General features: G+C 45.0%; 1 protein-coding gene across 1 annotated transcript in view; it reads right to left on the bottom strand.

Annotated features, from left to right (window-relative positions):
- The window catches only part of FYB (FYN binding protein), a 150637-nt gene that overhangs the window by 76042 nt on the left and 55130 nt on the right, over window positions 1-19465 (bottom strand). Inside the window, exon 2 of the mRNA XM_006761739.2 lies at window positions 5283-6420. Within this exon, the coding sequence (XP_006761802.1) occupies window positions 5283-6420 (1138 nt within the window). The remainder of the gene's footprint in view (window positions 1-5282; window positions 6421-19465) is intronic.

Below are 19465 nucleotides of genomic sequence, written 5' to 3'. Positions count from 1 at the left end.
GCCCTCTGCCACCCGGGAGCAGGCCTAAGCCAGCAGGTCGTTATCTCCCGAGGGGTCCCAGACTGCGAGAGGGCACAGGCCAGGCTGAGGGACCTCCCTTCCCGCCGAGTGCACAAATTTTTGTGCACCGGGCCTCTAGTTGGATAATAAAAGCCCAAAGGATGTTGTTGGCATAGGATACAGCAGAAGGCAGGTTGTTCAATAGGGCAGACTGAGGAGCTGGTTTATCTGAGAAGAGCATAAGAGAGAGTTTTAGAAGATAGAGAGTAGGCAGCTCTTAAGATCTGACCTTGGACCAGTGCGATTAGAAAGGGCAGGCGCTCCCCAAGGCATTTCTATTATGGAGTTAAACCCAGGTAAGCTGCCAGATTGACAGTGAGTGTTTCCTCAGAAGGGTCAGCCAGGGATAGAGGGAAGACCAACAGGTCTCACGGAACACAGCTTTCCCAGGGATCCAGGAGGGCGAGTGAAATAGCCCGGGTTGGGGCTAGAGCTAAAGGTAAGGGTGGATGCTAGCCACAGAGCATGCACCAGGCTCCTAGATAATGACAGCAAACAGCATGTGGAGAGTCTGTTGCCATCGAAGCTGAGCCATGCCCAGCGGTTCTCAACCTGTGGGTCGCAACTCCTTTGGGGGGTCGAACGACCCTTTCACAGGGGGTCGCCTAAATACATCCTGCATATCAGATATTTACAGTATGATTCATAACAGTAGCACAATTACAGTTATGAAGTAGCAACGAAAATAATTTTATGGTTGGGGGTCACCACAACATGAGGAATTGTATGAAAGGGTCGCGGTGTTAGGAAGACTGAGAACCACTGCTTTAGACAGTGTCCCACTCCACAGAGCTTCGCCCCCAGCTCCCCAGTGCTCTGAAAGAGCCCGGTCTGTGAGATGCTTCTGAAAAAGTATCTGCTTGTTTGGTACACGTGTCAATGCTTATAGAAACCCTGGTGTAAGAATCCACCTGTCCCCGGGTTTCTCAAATGTGGCTGAGCAGTGAATCCCTTTGCCCCGTCCTGGCTGGGAGCAACACGCCGATATAAAGCTCGGTCTGTAAATACCTAATGGGCAATGTTCAGAGAGTACACGTGAACGGAGACTGCGGAGAAGAAGAAAGGTGACAGCTTCGGGGTCTATGAAAGATAAACTTGACCCCTCCTAGAAACAAGTCACTTGCCGGTGAAAATAGGCCAGAGGCCTTTTGGTTCAAAACCGCTGTCCATGTATAGAGTGACACACAAGTAGCTGAGGAGGGGCCCATTGCTAAGCCATCTGGGACATTGACCTTGCCCCTTCGATTGTCAAGATGCTTTACTGGTCATTCCTCCAGTCAACACAGGAAAGATGAGTCTTACTTTCTCCCCAGTGTTAAGAACAAGCTTAGGAAAAAACAAAACAAAACTGGATGGACTATTTCCCAGCAGGGCTTGCTCACTCCTACACACAGACCACAGATGGCCAGGGCGTCCTCACAACCCAGGCTGTGTGGGCCAGGCATGCACGGGATGCTGGGAGGAGGTCCTTTCACCACCGGCCTGGGAACCATAAGGGGCCAGGAGAAATGTTAGTTCAAAGAACATTCTGATATTTTGGATTGTTTAAAAATGTTGGGCCTGTTGTAACCTGTAATGGTTCCGGGGAGGGGGAGGATGGGGGAAGGTATTAGCTCCATATTCAGAAAACCACCACGTTATAGTCAAGCGTTCGGTTTACAAGAAAATCAGCTGAAAATCTACTACAAGAAGGACTCTGTGCATAATATTCATTTTGCATAGAAACTCAATTCAATTGAGCACCAGGCTATTGGTAAGGGTTATCTAGTTGTTCAAAGAGGAATTGCTAAACTATTAATCTTAAACTCTGATTAAAGAGATTCTGGTGGGAAGACAAACCTGAGCAACTAACAGGAATATTTTATTTCTGGGCTCCAAATAAATAATATTAAGTCGACTGGTCTGTCTTCATTCAGCTTATAGTGGTATTTATAGTAAAAATAAAAAAAAATAAAAAAAAAACTCGTTTCAACCAAAAGACGAAGAGAGGTAGAATAATGAGGATTCTTTGGGTTTCATTTATGCTTAATTTGTTATCTCATTCTATCCCTAGCATGTGTTTCAAGAGAGGGAGCCCAGCAGGGAGGGTGGCGATGGGGACCTGGGCTCTAGAGGGAGGACAAGGTCTGTTTCTACTCAGTCGCAGTGCAGCCTGGGGCAGGTTACCTAACCTCACAGAAATCCTGTTTCATTGGCATTAACAGGGTAATGAGTATCATATATATAACATGTCCTCAATAAGGGATAAATATTTGTAATGGTTACTATATTGGACAAAGATGATAAAGACGGAGGGTAGATCTGAAGATGAGGTTTAAGGAATTGGACATGAATCTTGAAGGGAAAGAATCAGGTGGGAAGGCTAAGAAAATAGTTTTAGAGTTTTGAAAGCCTACAAAATGATTTGATGAAGCTTTAGTTAATTTGGACACTATATGCTTTCTAATTCTGGTATTTTTTTTAACCTTCCTAGATGGAATGCTAAATTGCTTAGCATGATTAAGGAAAATAGTAGTGGTAGGATCCAGAGTCAGCAGACCTGACTTTTTTTTTTTTAATATCTTTTTATTGATTTAAGAGAAGAAGGGAAAGGGAGAGAGAGAAAAAAACATCAATGATGAGAGAGAATCATTGATCGGTTGCCTCCTGCACACCTCCTACTGGGGATTGAGCCCTTGACCAGGCATGTGCCCTTGACCAGAATCGAATCTGGGACCCTTCAGTCCACAAGTCGACATTCTATTCACTGAGCCAAACCAGCCAGGGTAGCAAATCTGCCTATTAAGAAATTCTCTGTGTTCAGAAAATAAATGCTTATTTTATGATACATATACAAGACTATTTTCTGTATAATGTTCTGACTGCAAAAGTTTGGAAATAATACGAACTGCTAAATTAATTAGGTGAGTCATCGACTTATCAGAATACTGTGCAGCTTAAAGAATAATCAGTTACCTCTCATTAAAATGTGGAAAGACATACAGGATTTATCAGTGTTTTTAAGAAATGAAGATTATAGCATTGCATATAATATTCTACTTGTTGAGTAAAAATCAGGGGGTGGCTAGTATCTGTATTTCTATTTGTTGTGTAAACATAAACAAACTTTGGATGGAGGGGGAAGTTAGCAGAGTGGTTGTTCTTGTGGGGCCGAGGCCGGGAAGACCCAGCAAAAGGCAGGAAAGGACTGAAGACACCTTTTCACGATGTTCCATTTTACACCTTTTTACACTTGCTGTGTTTTTGAGCTAAATGTGATTTCTATTTAAAAACAAATTGAAAAAAGTGAGTGCTTTAAAGGGATGTTATTCAGAGTTTAAATTTATGAAACGGATTGTTTTATCCTGACACCAACTGTAGGTCACTTTAGATTAAAAATTGAGTTCTGATTTGTGAAAAGGTGGGTGAAGAGGAAATGGGGTCCATTTTGGAACATAATATACACCAAGGGCCCAGAGGTCGGAAGTGGGGTACACTGATGAGAGGTTTTAGAATCCAAACGGTGTGGTGGGGACCTGTGCAGTGGGGAGGCATGTGAAGCCGGGGGGAATTGCCTGAAACATGGAAAGAGAAGGGCAAGAATCAACACGAATACTGAGCAATTGTGCCTGGGTCCCTGGGAGCTACATTGCACTGAAAATCAGCTCAATGCTGACCTTGACAGGACTGCAGAGCCAGCAAGAGGACTCAGTTAGCATCTGTGAGAACTCATTCAATAGTGTGACACCAGGTAACGGGGTCCCACCACCCAATCCAAGTAAGACACAGCGAGGGAGGACTGGGAGCAAGCTCCCAAGAATTCCTGCCGGACCTCAGCACAGTTTCCTTGGCGTGAAGCAGGGCCATGAAATGGAACGAGTGACAGCACGTCTTAACACCTGAGATACAGAGAAACTAGGAAAGAGAGATAAGAAGGGGCCTTGTAGAATGTCTTCCCCAAACGAACATTTCTGAATTAGGGACCAGTATTGAAACGGGTAGGTGACAGATGAGGAGGATGCAAGTGCAACAAGCCTGAGTCTTTCTAGAAGGTGCGGATCCTGGGGTCATTGCACACCTGCTTTCTGCATGATAGATTAACGAGAGGTTGGGTCACCAATCTGTTGATCAACACTGAAAATGCTGATCTCAGGAAGATCACAGATTGATTGCAAAATGCTTCTATGAAGCCAAAAAAGAAGAACAACCTTATGCCTAGAGCAGCTTTAATCAGACCATGCTTTTGTAAGGAAAAAAATATGTCCATTAGTGGTGTGGTCACTTGTCAACACCAGCCCCCCACCCCATCTCCCCCAATACACAGCAGTTACACATTATTTGCCTAAAATACTCATCATTTCAGGCATAAGTGGCTTTCTCTCATGGCTATGCAGAGCTACAACTCTTTACCAAGTCCCTCAGATCAAATGATGGGAGTGCCATAGAACTGTGGAAACCTCTCTGCTGGAAAATGCGCTGTCCCCCCAGAAGAAGAATGCACCCCCTTTCTGGCTTATTACCCGAGCTATGTGTTACTTCATGAATCAGAGAAGTTCGGAGAGCTTTACCGTGAGAAATAGGAAGCAGCTGGACATAAAACAGAAAGTGCAGTTTCACAAGGGCCCTGATGCCGTCTTATTTAAATGTTGGGCTTAGGAAACATGATGGAGTTGTGGGCATCTATCGCCCCTGGGAGGAGGTCTCTGAACCCTGCACTGTTGGCGTTTGGGGCTGGATAACTGTTGTGGGGAGCTGCCTTGTGCATTGTAGGGTGTGTGGCAGCGTCCCTGGCCTCCGCTCAGTAGATGCCAGTAGCACCCTCCCGCTGTGACAATGAAAAGTGCCCCAGACATTTGCCAAATGTCCCCGGGATGTCAAAATCGCCCCCGCATGAGCATCTCCGCCTTAGGGTTTGCCTCATCTGTCCGTCTAACTCCTTAGTGGCAGCACAAGTGGCACACCACCGTCCCATTCAACAGAAATGAAACCAAACTAAGGAAGTCAATGAAAAGATGATCATTAAGCGAAACCACGTATCAAATCAAATGGATGAGTTTGCCTCCACCCCCCAAGCCAGTCCTCCCTCTCAGAGCGCCCACACCAAAGCCAAACCATCCCAAAGAGGTGGTCACCCCCACAGCCCCAGGGGATGGATCCTTCCTCATCACCAGTTTCCCCCAGGAGCGAAGATGCCTGCTGCTGAGGAAGCAAACGCGTGAAGTAGAAACGAGAGAAGCACTTACTATTTGCAGGAGCAGCTTTTCGGAATTTGGCCAGGTCCACGTGGGGGGGTCGGCTGGGCTTCGGTGGAGGGGGGCCCAGGACAGCCAAGGGGGGCAGGGGTTTCTGCTTAGGGGTGGCGGGACTCTTGTCTCCCCTTTCCTTTTCCTGACCTTGGCCCCAGGGCCCGGCCATCGTCACCTTAGAAGGTGTCTTAGGGAGCAAGGCAGGCGGCTCCTCCTGGCTCATCTTGCCCAGGAACACGTTCTTAGCAGCATCCACCTTCCTGTCTTCTCTCCTGTCCTCCGGCTTTCTGGAGAGGCCGGGGGCTCCCCTGCTGGCGGCCGGCTTCAGGACCACTCCAGGGAAAGGTGAACTTGACGTCTCGCCTCCTTGGTCTTTCGTGTCTGGGTCTTCCTTTGCTGGCCTGAAAGAGCCTGTTTTGGACCTGAATCCTGGGGGGGCCGGGGGGCCTCTGAGTGGAGACGCGTTCTTAGTGGGGCTCTCACCTTCGTGGGGGTCATCGAGACTGGGGGATGGCTTTGGACCAAAGGGGGGTTTGGGGAAGAGGGGCTTGGGCTCCTGGTCCTGGGAGGCTGACACAAACTTGCCTTGCACCCCAGACGACTTAGGGAACACTGGCTTCTGCTCGCTTTCCTGGGCTGCAGGGGGAAGCCTGGGCTTCAGGCCTGGTGGCTTTAGGTCGTGGTCTGGGTTGACACCACCGTGGAGCGACGGCTTGTTCCCAGGAGGCCGGGGAAACACGGGCTTGGCATCTTCTCTGGGCGGGTTGGGCTTGGGGCCTACGGGCCTCAGGAAGGCCGCTCTCCCCTCGGGGTCTCTGGGGGCCGGGGATCCAAATCTTTGGCCCACTCCCGCGGGCTTCAGAAACGGGGGCTTGGGCTCCGATTCCGGCTTCTCCTCAGGAGGAGGTTTCACCCCCATGGGTGGCTTTGGGCCCCCAAACTTGGGCACGCTGCTGGGTCCCGTCAGAGTGCTGGCATTTCCTTGGTTGTTGAAGAAGTTCTTTTTGGCTTGGAGTCCTGAGGGGGAATTCTGCCCGGTGACCTTGAAGGGTCGGCTGCTGGCCGAGACCTCCTCCGTGGGGTCGCCCACTGCGTTGAACTTCGCCATGAGAGACTTCACATCTGCTTTTCCATCCTACAAGCATGGGGAACAAAAACCAGTGAGAACAGCTCGCCCTTCACAGTTGAGAATGCTGCACTTGACAGGGTTTCCTGGTTTGAGGCCGGCGGTGCTGCTGATTGGGTAGCGAGATATTGTAACACTGGCCTTCCTCTATGGCAACATAAGTTGTGGGAGTTTCTGGAAGGGGGAGGGCGCGTGTGCATGCACTTTTTGGGGTTGTCTGAGACTGACATGCTCATTTTTGTTTGTCACAACTCATTGTTTCCCTTTCCTGCCACTGTTTCTCTAGCTAACTTGTTGAATTTACCTTTCCCTTCATATTTTATTTCCCTTCTACTTTATTTCACTCAAAAAAATATGGGAGTCTCTAACGAACGACTTCTTCTATATTTCACTGACGAGCTTCTTAAATAGAAACTGCACTTAAAAAATGAAAGTAAGCCCGTAGGTTGCGTGTTTTACGTGCATGGCTTTGTTCAGCATCTCTGTGGTTCGCAGGAGTTCTCTTGACCCACCCACAGTTCAGGTCAGTCTGCTAACAGGGAGACGTGGCAGAAAAAAACACTCATTTTATGGGTAAGTAATAAAAAGAGTTTTCCTACTGACTTTTCTATTTAATGCGAATGATTTAACTGGACCCAGTCTCGTGGGCAGCGTGTGTTCCGTCCCAGGACTGGTCCTGTCTAGGGGACACAGTCTGGGGCACTCAGGGGAGGTGACAAGGATGCAGAGACTGGCTGGGAAGTCTCATGTCCTGACTTCTAGCTTCCCCGGTCTTGCCTCTTCTATAATGACACCGGTCACTCCTTCTCAGAGTGTCTGTCCTCCTTGTGGATTGCTTAGTAAAGAGAGCAGGCACTCAGCCTTCTCTGTGGGTATAGTCCCACGTAATCTGGTAGAATTTAGGGTGTGTTTGGTCTGTCTCTCAAAAGCAAGTTCTAGAATATTCTAGATCTTTTAGAATATTTGAAAGTCTGAAGCTTTAAAAAAACACACATTGGAGATACACGCGTGACCATCACCATTTCTATTTCCGTGCTTTCAAATTCACCTAGAAAACGTTTTCTTCCTTCCCACCCCCACCACCCATTGCCACACATGCAAGCACTTTTCATCTCCCAAGGGCCCACTTGAATACCACAAAACCAGACCCTGTCCGGTTGGGGAGATTTGCTCTGTCCTCTTAACTGCTGTATCACCGCAGACACTTGTACATGTGATGCAAATGTGACTTCCTTTCATAATAGTAGGAGCCATTGTGTAGTGTGTACATGTGTGTGCTTGATTCTGAATCATGCTTGTACCTGTGTGGCTCATCTCCTGCTTTAGGGGGATGGCAATACCTAACTCCATTTCCCAGGAAAGAAGAGTGAGGTTGAAACTGCAAGAGGACATAGTGGAAAGATCATGAGAACTTGGTTGGAATCCTAGTTTATTAGTTGGGCCTCCGTGGCATCATCTACAACATGGGGCTGATGGCACAGACCTGCCAGACTTGTCATGCACAGTAGAGATGGAATTTGTCAAGTGCCTGCCCGGCCCACAGCAGGGGCTCATGAGATGGGAACTCTTATCATGAGGAATGTTAAGTAGCACATTCACGGACGCACAGCCAGCAACTGTGGGCACAGGGATGCAGACTCAGGTCCCTCTGAGGCTCCGAAACCCAGAACCTGTCTTGTTCCTCTTTGTGTCCTCCAACACCTGGGCCCCGGCCAGGCTTTTCATACAGATTTGGGGAATGCAGGTTGGCACTGAGCTCAATCCTGTGAACAGTGATTTTCAAAGAAAGCAATGATGCCCTTAGCAGGAGTTTGTCTCCTGCCAAAATGCAGCCCGTGTGTATTTGTGGGTTGTGGGTAAGGAACCTGGGCAGGCGATGAAAGCCAGATGAGAGAAATAGTTTCCAGCTTGAATTTTGCTCCTTTAGTTTACTACCCGATAGCCGAGTCTCTGAAAACATCTTGTTTTCTACCTTGCCTCTCTTGAGCCCCATGATTCCCTCAAGTCCTCAGTCTATCCAATCGATCCCTGAAGACCTAGACCAGGGAGAGTTTGGGTGTTGAGGGTGGGGCTGGGGGGAAGAGAAGACAAGTTCTTCCCTGTGCCTCCAGGGAGACGGAAGCTGCAGAGAACTTCAAACCTGAGCACAAGCAGCATACAGAAGTGTCAACACCAGCCCTGACCAGTTTGGCTCAGTGGATAGAGCGTTGGCCTGCGGACTCAAGGGTCCTGGGTTCGATTCTGGTCAAGGGCATGTATCTTGGTTGCGGGCACATCCCCAGTGGGGAATGTGCAAGAGGCAGCTGATCGATGTTTCTCTCTCATCGATGTTTCTAACTCTCTATCCCTCTCCCTTCCTCTCTGTAAAAAAATCAATAAAATATCTATATAAAGAAGTGTCAACACCAGAATTTGCTCACCACCAGGAAGAAAGTCTGTTTCTGGGGAAGCATGCTTTCACTCTAGACTTACTCTAGGTCTATAACTTGTTCTAGATTTTTAACAAGAGGCCACAAGGCAGAGTGGTTAATAACACAGGCTCAGGAGCCAGACCAGCTGGGTTTGAATCTTCCTAACTATTTAATCTAGGGCAAGGAACAGAAATTCCCTGGGCCTTCATCTGCTCACCTCTGTCGTGAGAATAAGGCCCTGTGATAGGGTGGCTGTTAGGAAGAATAAATAAAGTAATATTCACAAACACATGGAAGAGTGCCTGGTTCATAGGAGGGTTTGCTCTTTTTATGCAGCAAGTCAAGCTGTAGAAATCACCTAGTTCACCTCCTCCTCCAGGTTGGTGAGGAACAGAAACCAAGGGATTTAAGTGAGTTCCTACTTAATGCCAGCAACTTCACTCCTTGAATTTCATGGGGGAAACCCCAGGAAACACACTAACACATTGTCAAACTCCACGTCTGGTTTTAATTTAGAAAATATGGAAGTGGTTGATTTGCCATTGGAACTTGTCTCAGATGTCAAGCCCGGCCCAGGAGGCAGGTCAGCGTCTTGGTTAATGAAACAGGCTCTGGGATCATCGACTCGGCTTAAAACCTTGACTTTCCCACTTACTAGCCATACTAAGTTGTCTTCACCCATAAGATGCAAATAATCGCCGTATCTATTTCTCACAGGGTTTGTTTTTCAAAAGAGGATTACATGGGTTATTGTGTGTCATGTTATGCGATCAAGAATTGCTTGTCTGCCACCATTGTATCTTCTAATTCACCAGTCACATTACATCATTTCCTCCAGGTGGCCATGCTGTGAAGTTATAGTTGTTACTGTTATGTCCTAATTTTAATTATAACTGAGGCAAATACCACTGGATAACATAATAGAGTTAGTATGTTTGAGTTTAGTTTATGCACATTCTGAAACCTTTCACTGGATGCTGAAGGACAGGTTGAGAAAGAGCAAGTTCTTATGTTGTTACTGAAGAAATGGTAACAACACCTGAACTTACTAATATGTCTGGCAAATCAAGTAGCCTGGACTTACAACTATTTAATCACTTATACTGACTGCTTAGCTTTAGAGGTTATTTTGTAATTATCACTGTTAATAAGTTTATTAGATAAAGTTTTAACACCCAGATTAACCATTAATCGGAACAATATTAGCCAGATCTCTTCCTTAATGATAGAAAGTCAAACATGATTTAACTTTTTTTTTTTTTTACATTCTCCTATCTTGACTTCATTGTAGGTTGAACATTCATTTCATTTTCTAGGGCTCTTTTTACTTAGAAAATAGGGTGGGAACAATGTGTAATTGTATAACAGTGATATGAAGACACCTTATCAATGTTTGCTTTTTATTTTTATTTTTTAAATATATTTTATTGATTTTTTACAGAGAGGAAGGGAGAGAGAGAGTTAGAAACATCGATGATCCACTGAACCAAACCAGTTAGGGCAATGTTTGCTTTTTAAAAATAATATATTTTTTATGTTTTCAATTCCAGTTGACATATAATATTATATTAGTTTCAGGTATACAACATAGTGGCTAGCCATTATATAACTTACAAAACGATCACTCTAATAAGTCTAGTACCCACCTAACACCATACACAGTTAGTACAAAATTATTGACTATTTCTCTGTGCTGTATTTTATGTCCATGTGACTAGTTTTATAATTGCCAATTTGTACAAAAAGTCTGCTTTTCATTTTTTTATAATAGAGTATACTCTAAAACCTATAAATAAAAACTAAATAATACGAAGGCTAAAACTAGAGATTGTTTTTAAAGTTTCTTATCTTCAAAAGTCTCATGTCTGTAGAGTGTCATTTTGTAAAGCACACAGGAAATAAAAACATCCATGGGTCGTGGCTACGGAATGAATATAAAATAACTTTGAAGCCTGAGTTCACCCCTTAAGTTGTGTTTGTGCACTTTTGTCATTAAAGCATGAGGAGAACGGGCCATGCTAGGGTGCTGTTATTTTCCCTGAGTAAAGAGTTAAGACAGGGAGTACGGAGTACATAACCTGAAGTCCCTTTACCCAAGCTACTGAATTATTCCCACTATGAGGGCTGAGGCATGGGGACAGACTGTATTCTTGTTCTAACTAGCCTGGCACTTAGACTTTTTACCTTTTCCAGTACTGTGACACGGTCTGCATACAGAGCTGGACATTTATCAAACATCCAGACAACCTGACTACCCCTTGAAGGACTCAGCTAACCAGGCCATCTGCCATCCATTGTCCAGACCACTGGCCATGACCAGAGCTCCTGGTACCCATCCTCAAGACCAGCGGTCGCCAACTGGTGGTCCGTGAGTTCCGAAAGGTTGGCGACCGCTGCTCTAGACCACCTGGCATCCCTCATCCAGACTGGCTGACATCTGACTGATCACTGTCCTGGACCAATCTCAGGCTAATAAATGCAGGACTGATTATTCTCAAGAATGCACTTTTTACAGTAAAAACTCAACTTCTCTTTCTTCTTTGGAACATCTGGGTTTTTGCCTAGCTGTGTTCTCAGTCTACAAACTCTAAGACCCTTGAATAGATCTTTATCATTTATTTCTAACCACAACCTCAGGTTCATAATTCATTCAATATTCCCTAGATAAAGCCCATAGAAAAAGAAGAAAATTTCACTTGATTACATGAATGCTTTTAATTAAGAGAGAGACAGGAAATATCAATAGTTTACCCAAACTGATATCTTTTTTTCCCCTTTCCTTCCTTCCTTCCTTCCTTCCTTCCTTCCTTCCTTCCTTCCTTCCTTCCTTCCCTCCTTTCTTCCTTCCTCTCTTTCATCATTAATCAAGTTTGCTGTGTGTGTTTAAAATAAAATCAAGTTTGCTGTGTGTGGGTTTTTAAAATTATTTTGTTATGTTGGACTAGAGGCCCGATGCATGAAATTTGTGCAAGAGTAGGCCTTCCTTCTGGCTGCCAGCACCAGCTTCCCTCTGGCACCTGGGACCTGGGCTTCCCTCCAGCTGCTGGTAGGCACCCAGGACCCGGGCAGCCACAGTTTCACCTGGAAGGTTGTCCAGAAGGACATCCGGTCTAATTAGCACATTACGCTTTTAATATTATAGATAACATGTCAGTACCCATAACTTATTTGGTCTGAAATGCTGATTACCACTGCCACTGTTTCCAGGAACAGGAGCCCAGGAGTAGTGGCCTCAGGGGATAACATGAGGCTGCAAGGAGGTGCAGATGTAAAGAGAAAATGTTCCAGGAAGCGAGTCCCAGGCCTGCTCAGTCATCAGAAATTGGAATCAGGGTGTATGGAAGAGGGTGTATAAAGAGGGGGATCAGCAGGTGAGGAGTGCTGGGGCGATGGCTCATGCTGCTCACACTTAGGATCTACTCGGCCAACGACTGACCAGAAGGTATCACAAAAAGACTGGGAAGCGACAAGTTTCTTTGTAAAGCCAGATAACTTACCAGCCCTGAGGTAGAAAAGAGGCTGGTAAGAATGTGTAACAGACTCAAGCAGCTCTCTGAGCTGCCATAATATTCAGCCTCACTGGTTTATGTAGTCTAGGTCAAAGAAAGCAACAGCTATGTTCCTCATGATCAAGTCCTCTGAATTCACAACACACGCGCGCGCACACACACACGCATGCAGAGTGGTAACTTGTCTTTTTTCTCTAAAGAGACTTGATTTGTTATACCTAGTAAACTTGGAAAATGGAATTGTCTATACATATATATAGAAGACTAAGTGACTGACCATCCGTCTGTCGACCAACTGACCAGCCTGTACATATGATGTGTACTGGCAATTTAAAAATAAATGTTGACTCGCGCATGCACGATACGATACGTATGAAGCTCTCGCTGGTACCAATTGCATGTGTGGTTTTGATCTGTCATTGTTGATCATGAATTTGGTTGACACTTCTATTATAGAGAAAGGGTAAATAGCAATATTAAAATATTTCTTCTAATTATTTCCTTTCAATGTGCACAAATCCGTGCACCAGGCCACTAGTTTTAATATGAAAATCAACTTTTTAAGAACTCTTTATTCTTAACAATTACATAACAAAAACTCTAATTGTTTTTAGTTGTGAAAATCAAGTTAATGGAAGTTGGCTGAAAGTCAGTACTTGATGGTAGATGGTAAGTTCCACCATCTCTATATATAAAAGCCTAAGCAACCGTTCGACCTCTTGACCAGTCGACTGGTAGCTATGACACGCACTGACCACTAGGGTGCAGACGCTTAACACAGGAGCTGCCCCCTTGTGGTCAGTGTGCTCCCACAGGAGGAGTGCTGCTCAGCTGACCAGTGGGTGCCAGATGCCAGGCTCTGTGAGCGCAACTGTGAGCCTCTCCTGCGAACACTCCCTCTGTGCACCGCCCCCCCAATCCAGACCAGGACCAGGATAGGGACCAGCATCGAGACTGACCAGGCGTGAGCCCTTGGCCGCTTCTTGGTCATGGGTGCATCAGTATCGCCCTAGGACAGGTGCACGGAGACTGCAGTGGGGTGGCAGTGAGCCTACCAAGCGGTGGCGGTGGCGGGCGCAGTGGGGCCAGGATGAGAGGGAGTGGCGCGGCACCAGCCTGGGCTAGGGCTCCTCCCCAGCCGCCTGCCACTTTGTGCACTACTACATCCATCCCTTGGGGGATGTAGGGCTGCTGTTTTCCACCGATCCCCATAGGCTGAGGGACCCCAATGGGGCACGAATCCGTGCACTGGGCCTCTAATAGATAATAAAACTGCACTAAACATTTTCATCCTTATCAACACAGTCTAAAGAGTTATATGCTTACATGTGTGTACTCTGTTTCCCCAATGAGATGTAAAAGCAGGGACCTGGTTTTATTTTTTTTTTTCCTCAAAAAAGCAACCCTCTGCCACCACCCACCCAAACAAGCACTCCCCTGATACCTGTCACATTTCTTTCCAGAATACTGGGTGGGGGCAAATTAGGTTTACAGCTGTTCATATGGAAAATAATAAAATAACGAATAAGCAATAATGCAAGAATGAACTCTACGTGTCACATATTCACACATAGTGGTTGATGGGCTGACTTGACTTGAAGTTCACCACGCTTGAGCCCAGAGATAACTGTGGGAGAAATGATTTCCTAAGCTTCTTAGAGTGTTGAACCCCAGTCACAGATCTATGTTTACGAACTCTCTGCTTAACAGTCTCTACTCATGGCAAACGCTCTGTGAAGGATTCCAGTTGGCTGAGCCTCTGAGGCTGGAGACAGCACCAGGCCCCTCTTCAAGAGGATGTGGGAACATGCCTCTCACCACAGATTGTGTTGTTGGGGCAGGAGCAGGCTGCTGCCGACTGGGCCAGGGCACAGGTAGGAGGAGCAGGTGGCGAAGGCAGCAGGGTTGGCCCTGGTTGTGACAACCCCTGACCTGTGAGCATGGAGATGGAATGGCAGGCAACCCCAGCGGCCAGCTCTGTGCTCTCAGGAGAAAACACCTGGCAGAGCTCAGAGGGGGTTCTCTCTGGGAGCCATGTGCTCGGGGTTCCCTAAGGAAATGGCCTGAGAAAACCTCTGCAGATGTCCCTGTGCCCCGTGTTAGCTCAGGCAGCTGATGCTCTGACCCTTTCCCGGCTCCTTCTGGTTCTCTCTTCTGGGGTACATTGAAATGAGAAAGCAAGATGGTTCAGCAATTGGTTAGCTTAGATCAGCTGTTCTCAACCTGTGGGTTGCGACCCCTTCGGGGGTCAAACAACCCTTTCACAGGGGTCGCCTAAGACCATCAGAAAACACATATATAATTACATATTGTTTTTTAGATTAATCACTATGCTTTCATTATGTTCAATTTGTAACAATGAAAATACATCCTGCAGATCAGATATTTACATGATGATTCATAACAGTAGCAAAATTACAGTGATGAAGTAGCAACGAAAATAATTTTACCATTGGGGGTCACCACAACATGAGGAACTATTACAGGGTCGCAGCATTAGGAAGGTTGAGAACCACTGCTAGAGGCAGAAAGAATGGAGCCCCTGAGACAGTATGTTCCTGGGAGGTTTGGAGGGACAAGGGCAAATATTGCATATTCCATATATAGAGGTGATTTGAAAGCCAGACCCTTGGTGGTATATAGTATTTTTGATGCTGGTTATGAAAACAGTTTGTAACTCGTCTTCCTATAAACCATATTTTTTTACCATATTTTCTTAGTATACTCGTCGACGACTGAAAAAGAACATTTTGTGAAAACGAGTATACACGTTTCTGCCGGGGAAGGGGTTAAAGGGTCGCGGCATGAGGAAGGTTGAGAACCACTGGCTTAGATGGTGATGGCCCATCTTGCGCAGACGGCGTCACCTTGAACTCTCACGTGTACTGATCAGTTAGGCTTTTGTGTACACTCTGTCTTTAAAGACCAAGAGCTTGAAAGTCGCCATCATTATTCAAATTGTAGCCTTTTCTGCCTGGTTATCCACCAAATTGCTTTTGCACACAGTGTTGACTTTGATGGCTTATGCATAAACAGATGAGGAAGTTAATGTGACTCTGTATGTGTTTCTGGAGTTTGTTTTGCTATGTTTTTGGCTTCTTGATGCTGATGGAATGGTGACAGGATGTAGAGAGTACAGAACACCAAAAACAGTCCTGAAACCCCTTATTTTTGTTATTCTGTTTTTATATAATTTTCAGCAAATTTAGTTTATATTTGCTTAGGATATAATTCACTTACCCTGCATTAATTAAATATACCAAATTGGAGGAGAGTCATTTAGATTTTGACTGGTGAACATGGAGATAATTGAAAATTGTCTTCATAGATATCTTACTAATGACTTACTTGGATATGAGGGTAATATTTAATGTACACACGCCATAATATAAGTCCTGTCATTTTTCCCTGTACTTCCAACTTTGTCACCTCAAAGAGATCTTAATTTCATCTACTACTTCTTGCACTTAGTCTATTTTCATAATATGAAGCAGCAAAAGAAAGCTCACTTTGCTAAAAACATGACATTTGAAACAAAAATTTTTGATGGCAGAGAGATACTGTTTGACATGGAAAATAAAAATATTATGTTCCCTTTTTTTTCAGCACCCAAATCCCTCTGAACCCACATCAACACACACACACACACACACACACACACACACACACATACCAGTCGGGGCAGCAAGTTCCTTCTGTCCTTGACGAGAAGTTAGAAACTGAAAGTGTATGGTCTGCATGGAGCGGGGTGGGGGCAGGGGTATGAGGCTCTGTGGGGTTTTCTAGAGACTTCCTTCCCAGCATGTGAAAAGTCCTGTGTGAGGAGAACAGCTTAGAAGAGGAAGACTCAACAAATGAATCAAGATAGGTGGCAGCTGCTTGTCAGTGCGGGATCCACAGTTGGACGTGAGGAAAGTAAAAACTGGACAGTAGAAATGGAGGATTATGGAAGATTCCACAAAGAGAGACAGACGGATACTATTTTGGAAACGCACTCCACAGAATATGATGATGTGAAACCCTCTCTCTAACTTCCTCCATTCCCACTCTACCTCTTCTCCTTTTACTCTTTGAAGATACTGCATTCAGTATTGAGTAATCAGGATTAAAAACATAGTCACCTCACACCTCTGACCTCACTTTTTCTCCCCTATAAGTCATAGCAACAAGACTCCACTATGAGACAAGCAAGTTTGCTCATCTCTTGCATCATGGCTCTTTACTGTGGGTTGAACCGTTTCTCATTAAAGTTGTGATGTTCAAACTTTCTAGCCGTTCGTGGTGTATATCCTGTTCTCAGCACCTAGCCTCCCTTTTCCCACGCCTCCTCACCTTTCCCAGGTGCGTGACGGCTTCAGCTATTCTGGGTCTTGACTATCCACTCATTTCTTCTGAGAGTGCTGTGGCTCCTAGCTCTGGTGTGTGGCACTTTGCCACTATCTAGTGTAAAGTCTGTGTTTTATTAAGATCACTTATTCCCAGGGTACAATGACCTCAACAGTCTGCCCCCCAAACATGTGCACTTGTATAGTTAGCAAAAAATTCTGGAGTTTGGTATTATGCACTTACTAGGGGCCCAGTGCATGAATTTGTGCACTTTGAAAGGAACTGTGGGCCACGAGGCTGCTGTGGGCACAGGGGCAGTGGTTGTGAGCGGTGGCTCCAGCGCCAGCAGCAGGTGCGAGCAGGGCCGGCGCCAGCAGCAGGTGTGAGCACCAGACAGGACCATGGCGTGGGAGCAAAGAATTTTCAGTAACCACCAGAGGCTCACCCCGATGACAGTGACTGGCGCCCCGCCTTGGACTGGTGCCCCTGCTCACCTGCTCCACCATCCTGCTGAGGCTGATGCCCGCCATGTTCCACCCTCTGCCGCCTGCTGCCAATGCCCACCATATTCTGCACTGCCCCCTGGTGGTCAGTGCATGTCATAATGACCGGCTGTTCTGGTTGTTCAGCTGTTTAGTTGTTTCACTGTTTGGTCTATTTGCATATTCACATTTTATTATATAGGATTGCTAATTTTATAATTAGAGCTATTATTCACTTTTTAAAAATCTTCCTCCCAGGATATTTTTTCCATTGATTTTTAAAAATAGTGGAAGAGAGAGGAAAAGACAGAGAAATATCAATGTGAAAGAAATACATTGATTGGTTGCCTCCTGCATGTGCCCTGACCGGGGCCTGGGCCAGGGAGGAGCCTGCAACCTAGGTACTTGCCCTTGATCAGAATCGAACCCGAGACACTTTGGTCTGCAGGCCGACGACCTATCCACTGAGCAAAACCGGCTAGGGCTGAGTCTTGTTTCTTAATAAACAACTTAAAATCAATATCCCAAAAGGTAGCTTCAGAAAAACAGAGCAAGAGTAGGGAACAGAGTGGGGCTCTAAGCCAAAACATCCGATTGACTTTGAAACATCACAGGCATTCTGGAAAGGGGAAACAAGGAAGAGAAGACAAACAATTCTGCTTGCTTTTTTGATGATCGGTCTATGCATGTGTTGCTGCAGGAGTGGGATATTTAAGCAGACAACCATATTAAGTTTCTTTTCCCCTAAACTATCCACTGAGGCAGTGAGATGAGTCATCCAAACAGATTTCAGCGGCCTAGTGCCCTGTTCAGGTTCAGCCATTGTCACCCTGGGATGGTGTTTATTGTTCTCCTGGCTTTAGCTTAGGCTCATTACCAGAGGGAGGCTGAGGGTGTGAGCCTCGGGATTGAGGCTATGATTTAGGAAGGCCCATGGCAAAAATGAGGTAGATGGCAATGCATTCATAAAAAATTAACTTTTCTGTCCAGATGATAGACAAGCAAAAAAAATAAATAAATAAAATAAAATAAAATGTTCGCATCTATGGTTAATTCAAAGAATAGAATAAAAAATGAAAAAAAAACAACCACAACACACAAAATCCCTTCCTGTTCTGTAGTTTTCTAAATACTAAATGGTTTCCTAAGAATAAAAATACCACAGGGATTGACCTCTTGTTTTAAAATAACTTTCCTTTTAATTAAACAGGCAAATTTTTATGCTATGGATATTTTACCATAATACAAACCAAACATTTAGAAAAAAAATAGTTTGCTATGTTTTGGAGAATTATTAAGTTAAATGAAAATGCTGTAAATAATAAAATTGTTTCAATATTTTCCCATGGCGATATGTTTTCTTTCTTTTTGTCTGAGTTATAGTGATTGGTAAATACAATGGCAGTGACTCAAAAAGGAGGAGAAAATAGCATTTCAATAAGATCATGCTTATAGATGAACATTTTATTGTCCAGAAATATGTTCATTTCATTCAAATATTTTTTAAAACTTTTATAACATTTTAAATGACTTAAGTGTGGCTAAAATACAACAATGGGTCAATGCCAAATTTTTAATATGAATAAAAACAATAAAACACTCCACCACACTGACCCAATTCATCTTGCTTTACTCTTCAAAGGGTTTCTTTATAGAGAAACACCAGCCCAGTAGCTACGGCTGCTATTGGGAGGGCGTGGCATCCCATGGTGTATTCAGCTACAAAAATGATTAAAAACCGGGGTCCTCTAGGATCCTGGATCTGTCTTGCTCTGATCCTCATATTTTTATTTGATCTGCCTCTTGCTCCAACAGTATTTGGACGGAACAGACCCATGGACACCTGACCACCCTCCAGCGTCTTTCCAGTCATCACCTTCAGAACCATCCCAGCCATCCTCAGAACCAGCCAATCTTCCTTCCTTCCTTCCTTCCTTCCTTCCTTCCTTCCTTCCTTCCTTCCCTTTCTTTCTTTATTTTTTATTATTTTGAAAAAAAATTAACTTTTTCCCCAAATATTATTCAAAATATGTGTTTTGCAGACAAAGGTCAATGTGGGTCATAAACATCCTATAGAAGGAGGCATTTTATAGACATTGGAAATAGTTCCAATAAAATAAAACACTCGGATGTCTCTAGATGTGGCTGTTACCCAGGAAGATTTCAGCATCCAAAGTGCAAAGACAAAATGACTGTGGGTTATCTTGCCACACAACATATTGAAACTCTCCCCCATAGCCTGCTCTTAATTGTTAGTTGGGATGCAAAATAGACAGCATGCTGCCCCCTAGGGTTCCAACAGACAGGCAGGACTCAGGCAACAGAA

The sequence above is a fragment of the Myotis davidii genome, unplaced genomic scaffold, assembly GCF_000327345.1.
Source record: "Myotis davidii unplaced genomic scaffold, ASM32734v1 scaffold496, whole genome shotgun sequence".
Lineage (NCBI taxonomy): Eukaryota > Metazoa > Chordata > Mammalia > Chiroptera > Vespertilionidae > Myotis > Myotis davidii.
The sequence above is the reverse complement of the archived record's forward strand: the minus strand, read 5'-3'. Positions and strand labels throughout refer to the sequence as shown.